The 12,435-nt window shown below is 51.0% G+C and overlaps 1 protein-coding gene across 1 annotated transcript in view; it reads left to right on the top strand.

Annotated features, from left to right (window-relative positions):
- LOC124476837 (plexin-B1-like) overlaps window positions 1–12,435 on the top strand; it is a 48,558-nt gene that overhangs the window by 16,875 nt on the left and 19,248 nt on the right. Inside the window, exons 2-8 of the mRNA XM_047034231.1 lie at window positions 1,852–1,911; window positions 2,024–3,167; window positions 4,635–4,817; window positions 6,721–6,849; window positions 7,763–7,863; window positions 8,012–8,144; window positions 9,482–9,638. Coding sequence (XP_046890187.1) covers window positions 2,034–3,167; window positions 4,635–4,817; window positions 6,721–6,849; window positions 7,763–7,863; window positions 8,012–8,144; window positions 9,482–9,638 — 1,837 coding nt within the window. The 5' untranslated portion in view covers window positions 1,852–1,911; window positions 2,024–2,033. The remainder of the gene's footprint in view (window positions 1–1,851; window positions 1,912–2,023; window positions 3,168–4,634; window positions 4,818–6,720; window positions 6,850–7,762; window positions 7,864–8,011; window positions 8,145–9,481; window positions 9,639–12,435) is intronic.

Below are 12,435 nucleotides of genomic sequence, written 5' to 3'. Positions count from 1 at the left end.
GTGTGTGTGTGCTTCAGTGTGAGAGAGAAGTTTAGACAGATTGTATGGAGGGGCGGACTGGCCATCGGGGTAATCCCCGGTGGACCGACGGGGTTGGGATGGTCCAAGATACCGGCCCACTGCCGTCACTAACTGGCCCTCCCTCTGACATCGCCAGCATCTCATACTATCCCATATTACACAGCTTGATAACGTATAAATTGCTCTAAGACCTTTAGTAGGCTCCAATCACTGAGATTTATACTCCTCCTCGTGATCTGTATTCACACTCATGGTGCCTATTTTTGGAAAATGTTCTGAAGTGTCTTCTGAAATGTGTTCTTACGGACTTCGGAATTTCAACGTAAGAAATAAAACGTATGTCATTCTTTGTAATCATACAAAATACTGCTAAGTGTGTGGGTATTTTTCCAAGTAGGCCAATGACTGGTCGATACGTGCGATGCATTGAGTGGGCCGGTCTGACAGTATAACTCCCGGGCCACTTTTTTCCCCAGTCCGCCCCTGATTGTGTGTGTGTGTGTGTGTGAGAGCTGATCCGAGGTCATCCCTAACTCAAACAGACGGTGCTGTCCCATGTGGCTGGGCGCCAGGGCAAACCTCCAGCCCCGGCCTGGCCCTGCCAGGACCCCAGGACTTAGGCCCTGAGGCTGGGTACTAGCTGGGCATACCCCCCCCCCTCCCTGGCACTCTGACTGTCTCTGTCTCCCTCTCTCTCCCCCTCTCTCCCTCTCTATCTAAGACTCGGGTCCTGACCTCACATTCTTCATGGGGTCCCTGACCCTCGCTGCTGATTAGAGCTGAACACTGACCATGGAGACTGGTGAATTGAGAGAGAAAGAGAGGGAAGGGAGAAGAAGAGAGAACGCTGGAGAGAAAGTTAGACATGAATCATGTACAACAAGGCAGAAATAAAGTTTCCTTGAAGTGTATGTGTGTGTGTGCGTGAGTGTGTGTGTGCGTGAGTGTGTGTGTGTGCGTGCGTGTGTGTATATGTGTGTGAGTGTGTGTGTGTGTGCGTGAGTGTGTGTGCGATCCCAGTCCTGCTGACTCTAACCCGTCCAGCGTCTGACCCTCAGGTTATTTCTAGTCCCCTCGGAGCGTAGCAGACATTCCACACACAGCTACGAAACACACAGCCTAGGGGCAATCAGACCATGCTCTTCATTTTCGAACTGGGCACACACTTACACACCCCCACACACACATCGTCTTGGCTCCAGGGAGGGGCTTGGGTTGGGGTGAAACAGGCTGTGAAATAAACCCACCCTACACACACACACACACACACAACGCTCACTCAAGCACTGTCACACACTGGTACTAGAGGTTAGTGGTGTGGCCAAGAAAAAACAGACCTCTAATCTTTTCTCATAAATAAGTATATAGTTTAAGACACTTAACAGACACACACACAGCAAGACACACACACCATGACACACACACACATGACATTTAGTCATTTAGCAGACGCTCTTATCCAGAGCGACTTACAGTAAGTACAGGGACATTCCCCCCAAGGCAAGTAGGGTGAAGTGCCTTGCCCAAGGACACAGTCATATTGGCGGGGCGGGGAATCGATCCGGCAACCTTCTGATTACTAGCCCGACTCCCTCACCACTCAGCCATCTGACACACACCATGACATGCACACAGCAAGATACAAACACACACACAGCAAGACACACACACTTAGCAGACATGGAGGAGGCAAGACAAACACACCTGCTACCTTTTAATGTTCATAAATACACTCCGGCCTCACCCTTTCTCTGCCCTGTCTCTCCCCCTCGCCCCCCTTCCTCCACCCTCTCCTCCCTCTCCTCCCCTTCTCCCTCCGCCTCTCTGCAGGAGGAGAGATGGGGTCCGTGTCCAGGTGATCCAGGCTTCTCCAGATCAGAACCCTCCATGGTAAGATGCTTAGGCTAAGGTTAAGGCTAAGGTTAAGATAAGGCTGAGTCTATTAGCCTATTGTCTCTCTATCCCTCCCTCTCAAACTCCCTCTCTCTGTCCTTCTCTCCAGATCATTGACCATGCCACACCTGCAGGGGGCGCCACACAGGTCTACGTCCTCCCTCCCCTCCCTCCTCTTCCTCCTCCCCCTCCTCTCCTCCCCCGACAGCCTGGATGCCCGTTCCTACCCCCTCTTCTCCCGTAACGACACTGAGTTCCAACACCTGGTGCTCCACTCGGACCCCAGGGTGGCCCGCGTCTACGTGGGGGCTCGGGACCACCTCTTCCAGCTGGGGGCCGTCGGGGGGCCGGGGGGCACCCTCCGTCTGGAGCAGGAGGAGACCACGGGCCCCGTCAGCGACAGCAAGGACTGCCTACCCCCCGTGACCCCGGACAACTGTCCACAGGGGCGCCGCACCAGCAACCACAACAAGCTGCTCCTGGTGGACGCAGGTGCAGGTGAGCTGATCACCTGTGGCAGTGTCCTGCAGGGAACCTGTCAGAAACGCAGCCTGAGCAACATCAGCCAGGTGCTCTACTCCGCCCACCGCCCCGTCGACACACAGTACGTGGCTGCTAACGACCCAGACGTCTCCACGGTGGGGCTGGTGGTGCAGAGGGTCGAGGGGGCGGTGCTGTACGTGGGGCGTGGCTACACCAGCGGGCACCCGCCCATCTCCACACGCCACCTGGCAACCGCGCCCGTGTTCTCTTATGAGGAGACTGCCAAGCTGGGCGTGGCCGGGCGGCTGTCGGAGTACGACCACCATTTCGTGGCAGCGTTCTCCAGAAGTGGGTTTGTCTACTTCCTGTTCTACCGGCGTGACATCAAGGCCCTGACGCGCGAGTACCGGACCTTTGCCGCCCGCGTCTGCACGGACGATTCCTCCTACTACTCCTACGTAGAGGTGCCTCTCGTCTGCCGCTCCTCCTCCACCTCCTCTTCCTCTCCAGGGAGGGTCTACCACCTCCTCCAGGCGGCCCAGGTGGGAGAGGGCTCAGGCGGGGAGGGCCAGGCCATCCTGGGGGTCTTCTCCTCCAGGCTGAGCCCCCCGGAGGCCTCGGCCCTCTGCCTGTTCCCCCTGGAGGAGCTGGACCGCCGCATGGACTCCGCCAGGGACCTCTGCTACACGCAGGACGGGAGGGCCGAGGACGGAGGAGAGGGGGCCTACATCGAGTACGAGGTCAAATCCAGCTGCGCCAACCTGCCGCAGGTGAGGAGTCTGCCCCCTAGGGGAGGGAGGATTGTGGAGTGAGAAAGATGGAAGGAGTGAGAGATAGAGGGAGAGAGAGATGGAAGGAGTGACAGTTAGAGGGAGAGAGAGATGGAAGGAGTGAGAGATAGAGGGAGAGAGAGATGGAAGGAGTGACAGATAGAGGGAGAGAGAGATGGAAGGAGTGAGAGATAGAGGGAGAGAGAGATAGAGGGAGTCAAATCAAGTCACACCAACCTGCCCACGGCCCCCGCCTGGAAGACACTGGTACTGCAGGGGCAGTCTGGATGTTATGATGATGCACTGTAACTGTCTCCTGGTATCTCTCCTCTACTTCTCCTCAGGGATTAAACGTAATTTTGATTTTAGTTTGAGTTTTTTTTTGTCCTACTTTTTTACAAAGTAAAAGCCAAACTAACCGCCACTTACTCTAGTAATCCTGGTTGTACCTCCTGGCTTGTAAGCTCTCACTGAGAGACCGAGAGAAAGGGCAAGAGAGAGATGGAGAGACATGTCCTTTAACGATACCCTCCCATATCCATTCATTGAGAGTACCCAGAAGCCTTTACAGTAGCCCTGCAAGGCAGTGTGACCCCTCTCTTATCCCTGCCTCCACCCAGGGCTGCCCTGCCTCCGGGGCATTTTAATGGCACAGTGATCAATAAAACGAACCACCCTCCTCATGTCTACCTCTGAGAAACAGTGAGATGAGAGAGAGATGGACAGAGAGAAAAGAGAAATGGAAGGAGGAGAGAGGGAGAGCAGAAGGGGATGGAGAGAAGACAGAAGTCTTCATAATAAACGAGTGGAAGGAAGAGAGTGACCCAGTTGTGGAGGTTGGGGTCAGCGAGGAGCCTTGCCTCCCCTCTGTCTGGGACTAATACTGCCAGAGTCCACAGGGATTATTATCTCTGGCAGGGGGACACATTCCTGTCCACACACACACACACACTGTGGGTTATTTTACGAAGCGCCTGATAAACACAGACCCTTTCTTGACTACTGAAACACTGTTAGAACTCTGGCCTCTGGAACATTGTTAGAACTCTGACCTCTGGAACACTGTTAGAACACTGACCTCTGGAACACTGTTAGAACTCTGACCTCTGGAACACTGTTAGTACACTGACCTCTGGAACACTGTTAGAACTCTGACCTCTGGAATACTTAGAACTCTGACCTCTGGAACACTGTTAGAACTCTGACCTCTAGAACACTGTTAGAACTCTGCTCCTCTGGAACACTGTTAGAACTCTGACCTCTGGAACACTGTTAGAACTCTGACCTCTGGAACACTGTTAGAACTCTGACCACAATTTGTATCGCTTTGGATGAAAGCATCTGTTAAACAAAGAAAATGTCAAATGTAACACACACATATTCAAGTGCACGGGACACACACTAACCCACAGTACGTATCGCTGTTCTAGAACACACACTAACCTACAGTACGTATCGCTGTTCTAGAACACCCTGAAGGCGTATCCCTGCGGCTCAGACCACACCCCTAGTCCAATGGCGAGCCGGGTCCCGCTGGAAGCCGACGCGGTATTGGTCAGCTCGCCCGCCCGTCTCACGGCTGTGGCAGTCACCGTGAGGGAGGGACACTCCATCGCCTTCCTGGGAGACGACCAGGGAAACCTCCACAAGGTACTTTCATGTGTAGCCGGCGTAGAGAGCTTAAACTCACTCCTTAGGCATCAGGCCACCCGTGCAAGTAAACCGCTAGCTTTTCGTTGGTGTATATTGTCATAGTCTTTTCAGGTCTTTAAATTTAATTGAATTATTTTTTAAGGTTTAAAATTTGTATTTCGCAAAAGTTTCAAAAAGAAGTTTAGAAAGGTTGAAAAAAAAATGATAACAAAACATTCTGCCTATTGCATAACCCACGTCAACAAATTGTGGTAGTTTGCAGTACCAGTTAGCTAAGCACTTCGTTAATCCGGTAGCTGGCAGTACTAGCCAGTTAGCTAAGCACTTTGTTTATCCGCTAGCTCGCGGTACCAGTTAGCTAAGCACCGCTTAGCCAGTTAGCTAAATAAGTTATATTAGAGTTTAGGATTTTTGGGGGACAGGATTGCCCAATTTCTTAGTTTTGATGCAACTGGGCCACACCTTAAGGTATACTCTTAGCCACACCTTCAGGTCTCATTCTACATTCACTCTTGTATGTTTTCAATTAGCTAAACATTTACATTTGACATTTGTTACATTTAGCCATTTTAGCAGACGTTCTTATCCAGAGCGACTTACAGTAAGTACAGGGACATTCCCCCCGAGGCAAGTAGGGTGAAGTGCCTTGCCCAAGGACACAACATACAATTGCACGGCCAGGAATCGAACCGGCAATGCTTTTTAATCTATACAATCTTCATACATAAGAAGCATATTCAGACACATCAGTTGTACAATGTAAGTACACCCATGAACTCTTTGTCTTTCTCCAAATATTTGTCTGATTGTTCTGTGAAACAACGGGTTTGGAGGTGAGATAGTTACATAACCTGCCCCAGCTGCAGCAGCCACAAGCACTCTTCTCACATCTCCCCCAGAAACTCAATCTTGTCTAGTTATACTCTAGAATACTATAGAATAATGCACACCCCTCCCCTCCCCCTAATCAGACATGATTATCTCATCTCAGCAGACCACATTCCACAGCTTCCACAACTTCCACATACATGAATGAACACACACACTTATTCATACAATCATACGTATGCCCACAGACACAACCACACACACTTATTCCTTTCCCCACTCTCTCTCTCTCTCTCTCTCTCTCTCTCTCTCTCTCTCTCCTCTCTCTCTGGATGTTCTGATCCAGTATGGCTCCCAGTTCCTCAACTGTCTTCTGTGTGTCATCGCCTTTCACCCTCTCACCGTGGTAACAGGTTTACAGGTTTTAACAGGGTTAAGATAGATCAGACCAGCCCTACCCCACAATCCCAGCCATGTCCTACTGTCAGGAGACAGAGAGACAGAGAGAGAGAGAGAGAGAGAATGGGTGAAATTTAATTTCTGCCTCCATATCCTGATTCTGTGGAGGTGGAGATTTCATTAAAGCTTCTACACTCAGAGGAACAGGATTCCCCTGTCTCTTCTCTCTCTACTCTATCCTCTCTCTCTCCTCTCGCTCCTCTCCTTCTCTCTCTCCTCTATCCTCTCTCTCTCCTCTCGTTCCTCTCCTTCTCTCTCTCGTCTATCATCTCCTCTCTCGCTCCTCTCCTTCTCTCTCCTCTCTCTCCTAAATCCTCTCTCTCCTCTCCTATCTCCCTTTTTCTCCTTAGTGTTTAGTGCTAACCTCTTTCTGTTAGATGTCCAGGATTTCTGTGAGAGAGTTCAGATCACTCCTGGCATCTGTGACCTAACACCAAGGAGAGAGAGATGGGAAGAGAGAAATTGCACTGTAAATTTGTTTCTGTAACTGTGTGTGTGTCTGCGTGTCCATGTGTGTACGCGTGTGCGTGTCTGCATGTGTGTGTGTGTTTGTTTGTGTGTGTGCTTGTGTGTGTGTGTGCTTGTCTGTGTGTGTGTGTGTGTGTGTGTGTAGGTGTTCCTGGGTCCAGGGGGACAGGTAGAGAGGTACTCCGTCACCTCCGTCCAACCAGACTGTGCTGTCCACCCTGACCTGCTGCTGGACTCCTCTGGAACACACATCTACATCATGACCACACACACTGTGAGTCACACACACACATCTACATCATGACCACACACACTGTGAGTCACACACACACACACATCTACATCATGACCACACACACTGTGAATCACACACACACACACATCTACATCATGACCACCCACTCTGTGAGTCACACACACACATCTACATCATGACCACACACACTGTGAGTCACACACACACACACACACACACACACACACACACACACACACACACACACACATCTACATCATGACCACACACCCTGTGAGTCTCATGCACACAAAGCCGCACGCATGCAGACACACACATGCACACACGAACGCACCCACTGTGTGTTTCTGTCTGTGTGTGTGTGAGCGTGTTTCTGTGTGTGTGTACCAGCTGTATGCTGTTCAACAATTCACCTCATTGTGTGTGATTAGTCTCAGTGGGGCTCTTCCTGAAAGCAGCATGGTGAAGTTAGACAGACCCACACTGGATAAAGAGACAGGCTGGTCAGAGGTCAAGGGTCCAGCCTCAGGGGGACTGGAGGAGAGGCAGGGGAGGGTGAAGATCAGGGGTGAGGGGGGTGGAGGAGAGGCAGGGGAGGGTGAAGATCAGGGGTGAGGGGGACTGGAGGAGAGGCAGGGGAGGGTGAAGATCAGGGGTGAGGGGGGTGGAGGAGAGGCAGGGGAGGGTGAAGATCAGGGGTGAGGGGGGTGGAGGAGAGGCAGGGGAGGGTGAAGATCAGGGGTGAGGGGGGTGGAGGAGGAGGATGGGGCGGGTTAAGATCAGGGGTGAGGGGGGTGGAGGAGGATGGAGGAAAGCAGGGGGTGGGGGTGGGGGGGGTAGGGGAACACCAGTTGAGTTGTTGTTATAAAAAGTAGCAGATTAAATATAAAACATTTGAAGGCCGTCACAGTCTCAGTCCCGCCCCCCCCAGGTGGAGCGTCGCCCCGTGGCGGAGTGTGGAGAACACCTGGACTGTGCGGGCTGTCTGCAGACCCGGGACCCATACTGTGGATGGTGCGTCCTGAAGGGCAGGTGAGAGAAAGAGACATGGAGGTCTGGAGGACAGGTGAGAGGACAGGTGCATCTATGGGAAGGGGGGCAGAGAGGGAGGGGGGGGGGGGGGCAGACAGAGCTGCTAATTTAAATCCCTGTATTAAATCATTGTTTCTCCCTCCCCCAGGTGTGTCCAGAGGTGGGAGTGTCCGGGGGGGGCCCGGGGGGGCCAGTGGTTGTGGAGTTTTGACCGCCAGCAGAGCTGTCTGAGAGCTCAGTTCCTCAGCATCAACAACATCAGCAGAGGAGAGAGAGCTGAGGTAGGACAAATGTTTTACATTTACATTTATGCATTTAGCAGACACTTTAATCCAAAGCGACTTCCAAAATCCCAAAGGGAAGAACCATAAGAGCATGTAGTTGAACAAGTTACAATTTAACAACATGAGCCTCAAAAAAGTGCAAGGGTGTACCTGTGGAAAAATAGCAAGCAGCAAAAATATATTACACAGCAAGTACAGTAGTTTTAAGTCAGTTACAACTAACCAACAAGAGCAACAAGTCTCTCAATAAGAGTCATTGTGATCCTGGTGGAAACATCAGGTCCAGCCAATCATTCCTAAGTACCATCGTACTCCCGGAACAAGTGCGTCTTGAGCCTTTTCTTGAAGGTGGGGAGACAGTCAGTGTCTCTGATGGAGGTGGGGAGTTGATTCCACCATTGGGGGGCCAGACAGGAGAAGAGCTTGTGTTGGGACCACTGGGGGGCCAGACAGGAGAAGAGCTTGTGTTGGGACCACTGGGGGGCCAGACAGGAGAAGAGCTTGTGTTGGGACCGGGGCCTCTCCACTTGGAGAGGACAAGTGCTTGGACTAGCAGCTGGGTGGAATGCTCAGACAGGTATCTCCTGATCCTCCGGATGTTGTAGAGGGTGAATCTACACGACCGGGAGACCGCAGCAATGTGGGCTGTGAGGGAGAACTTGTCATCCATGGTCACCCCGAGGTTCCTGGCAGAGGATGAGGGGGTCATCGTCGCTGATCCCAGGGTGACTGAGAGATCGTGGGAGATGGAGGGTTTGGCTGGGATGATGAGGAGTTCTGTGTTGGTGAGGTTCAGCTGGAGGTGGTGCTTGGTCATCCAGGCGGAGATGTCTGTGAGGCAGGCCTCGATCCTAGCTGAGATCCCCGGATCAGTCGGGGGGAACGACAGGTACAGGCTGCGTGTCGTCAGCGTAGCAGTGGTAGGAGAAGCCATGGGAGGTGATGATTGGTCCAAGCGAGGTGGTGTACAGGGAGAAGAGGAGGGGTTTTACTTGGATTGTTTTTGTAAAACTTTCTTGTTGTACCTCTTCCCCTCTTCCTTCTTTCCTTCCTTCCTTCCTTCCTTCCTTCCTTCCTTCCTTCCTTCCTTCCTTCCTTCCTTCCTTCCTTCCTTCCTTCCTTCCTTCCTTCCTTCCTTCCTTCCTCACTCCCTCTCTCTCTCTCTCTCTCTCTCTCTCTCTCTCTCTCTCTCTCTCTCTCTCTCTATCCCTCCCTTCCTTCCTCTCTCTTTCTTTCTCTCTATCTCTCTCTCTCCCTCTCTCTTTCTCTCCCTCTTTCTGCCTCTTCCTTCCTTCCTCTCTCCCTCCCTACATCCCTCTATGCCCTACCCCCAGGTGGTGGTGTCGGTCCCAGCCCTACCCAGCCTATCAGAGGGGGAGTCCTACTCCTGCTTCTACCAGGACACCCAGAGCCCTGCCTTCATCACCGAAACTGGCGTCACCTGCTCCACCCCCAACGCCAACACCCTGCCTCCCATTGGTCAAGGTCAGGGTAAGTGATGACTGACAGCCTGTACTATCAATGTCTGATTACCTGCTTCTGCTCAGGGCTGGTAGCCAGGCTAGCGGGTAGTCAGCTGTTCTCTCTACTTAGTTTGTGTTTACAGACTGGGAGGTGTTTTTACAGTCTGGGAGGTGTGTTTGTGTTGTCGGAACAGGAAGTGGCAGTGTTTGTTTTGTGTCGGAACAAAAAGTAGCAGTGTTTTAGTTGTCGGAACGGGAAGTGGCAGTGTTTGTGTTGTGTCAGAACAGGAAGTGGCAGTGTTTGCGTCGGAAAAGGAAGTACCAGTGTTTGTGTTGTCGGAACAGCAAGTGCCAGTGTTTGTGTTGTCGGAAAAGGAAGTGGCAGTGTTTGTGTTGTCGGAACAGGAAGTGGCAGTGTTTGTGTCGGAACAGGAAGTGGCAATGTTTGTGTTTGGGTCGGAACAGGAAGTGGCAGTGTTTGTGTTTGGCAGTGTTTTTGTTTGTGTCAGAACAGGAAGTGGCAATGTTTGTGTTTGTGTCAGAACAGGAAGTGGCAATGTTTGTGTTTGTGTCGGAACAGGAAGTGGCAGTGTTTTTATTTGGCAGTGTTTGTGTTTGTGTCGGAACAGGAAGTGGCAGTGTTTGTGTCGGAAAAGGAAGTACCAGTGTTTGTGTTGTCGGAACAGCAATTGCCAGTGTTTGTGTTGTCGGAAAAGGAAGTGGCAGTGTTTGTGTTGTCGGAACAGGAAGTGGCAGTGTTTGTGTCGGAACAGGAAGTGGCAGTGTTTGTGTTTGTGTCGGAACAGGAACTGGCAGTGTGTGTGTCGGAACAGGAAGTGTTTGTGTTTGGCAGTGTTTGTGTGTGTGTCGGAATAGGAAGTGGCAATGTTTGTGTTTGTGTCGGAACAGGAAGTGGCAGTGTTTGTGTTTGTGTCAGAACAGGAAGTGGCAGTGTGTGTGTTTGTGTCGGAACAGGAAGTGGCAGTGTTTGTGTTTGGCAGTGTTTGTGTTTGTGTCGGAACAGGAAGTGGCAGTGTTTGTGTTTGTGTCGGAACAGGAAGTGGCAGTGTTTGTGTTTGTGTCGGAACAGGAAGTGGCAGTGTTTGTGTCGGAACAGGAAGTGGCAGTGTTTGTGTTTGGCAGTGTTTGTGTTTGTGTCGGAACAGGAAGTGGCAGTGTTTGTGTCGGAACAGGAAGTGGCAGTGTGTGTGTTTGTGTCGGAACAGGAAGTGTCAGTGTTTGTGTTTGGCAGTGTTTGTTTTTGTCTCGGAACAGGAAGTGTTTGTGTTTGTGTTTGGCAGTGTTTGTGTCGGAACAGGAAGTGGCAATGTTTGTGTTTGTGTCGGAACAGGAAGTGGCAGTGTTTGTGTTTGGCAGTGTTTGTGTCGGAACAGGAAGTGGCAGTGTTTGTGTTTGTGTTGGAACAGGAAGTGGCAGTGTTTGTGTTTGTGTCGGAACAGGAAGTGGCAATGTTTGTGTCGGAACAGGAAGTGGCAGTGTTTGTGTTTGGCAGTGTTTGTGTTTGTGTCGGAACAGGAAGTGGCAATGTTTGTGTTTGTGTCGGATCAGGAAGTGGCAGTGGCAGTGTTTGTGTCGGAACAGGAAGTGGCAGTGTTTGTGTTTGGCAGTGTTTGTGTTTGTGTCGGAACAGGAAGTGGCAGTGTTTGTGTTTGTGTCGGAACAGGAAGTGGCAGTGTTTGTGTTTGGCAGTGTTTGTGTTTGTGTCGGAACAGGAAGTGGCAGTGTTTGTGTCGGAACAGGAAGTGTCAGTGTTTGTGTTTGGCAGTGTTTTTGTTTGTGTCAGAACAGGAAGTGGCAATGTTTGTGTTTGTGTCGGAACAGGAAGTGGCAGTGTTTGTGTTTGTGTCGGAACAGGAAGTGGCAGTGTTTGTGTTTGGCAGTGTTTGTGTTTGTGTCTGAACAGGAAGTGGGAGTGTTTGTGTTAGTGTCGGAAAAGGAAGTGGCAGTGTTTGTGTTTGTGTCGGAACAGGAAGTGGCTGTGTGTGTGTTTGTGTCGGAACAGGAAGTGTCAGTGTTTGTGTTTGTCAGTGTTTGTGTCGGAACAGGAAGTGGCAATGTTTGTGTTTGTGTCGGAACAGGAAGTGGCAGTGTTTGTGTTTGTGTCGGAAAAGGAAGTGGCAGTGTTTGTGTTTGGCAGTGTTTGTGTCGGAACAGGAAGTGGCAATGTTTGTGTTTGTGTCGGAACAGGAAGTGGCAGTGTTTGTGTTTGGCAGTGTTTGTGTTTGTGTAGGAACAGGAAGTGGGAGTGTTTGTGTCGGAACAGGAAGTGGCAGTGTTTGTGTTTGTGTCGGAACAGGAAGTGGCAGTGTTTGTGTTTGGCAGTGTTTGTGTTTGTGTCGGAACAGGAAGTGTTTGTGTTTGTGTCTGAACTGCAAGTGGCAGTGTTTGTGTTTGGCAGTGTTTGTGTTTGTGTCGGAACAGGAAGTGGCAGTGTTTGTGTTTGTGTCGGAAAAGGAAGTGGCAGTGTTTGTGTTTGGCAGTGTTTGTGTCTGTGTCGGAACAGGAAGTGGCAGTGTTTGTGTTTGGCAGTGTTTGTGTCTGTGTCGGAACAGGAAGTGGCAGTGTTTGTGTCTGAACTGCAAGTGGCAGTGTTTGTGTTTTTGTTTTTCTGCTGTTCTTAATCTCCGTGGGCAGTGAGTTCCACAGTTTACAAGCACTGTAAGAAAAGGCTGATGTGCCAAAAGATGTTCTGCGCTATGGGATTTTACAGTTTTGGTTTAGGGAGCCTCTTGTCACTCTACTGCCATTTGGTCTCTGAATAAATGTAGGAGTTCAGGAGTTCAGGCGCCAAATTATTGTTACAC

This window comes from Hypomesus transpacificus, chromosome 14, assembly GCF_021917145.1.
Source record: "Hypomesus transpacificus isolate Combined female chromosome 14, fHypTra1, whole genome shotgun sequence".
NCBI lineage: Eukaryota > Metazoa > Chordata > Actinopteri > Osmeriformes > Osmeridae > Hypomesus > Hypomesus transpacificus.
This window is presented reverse-complemented; position numbering and strand designations above follow the sequence as displayed.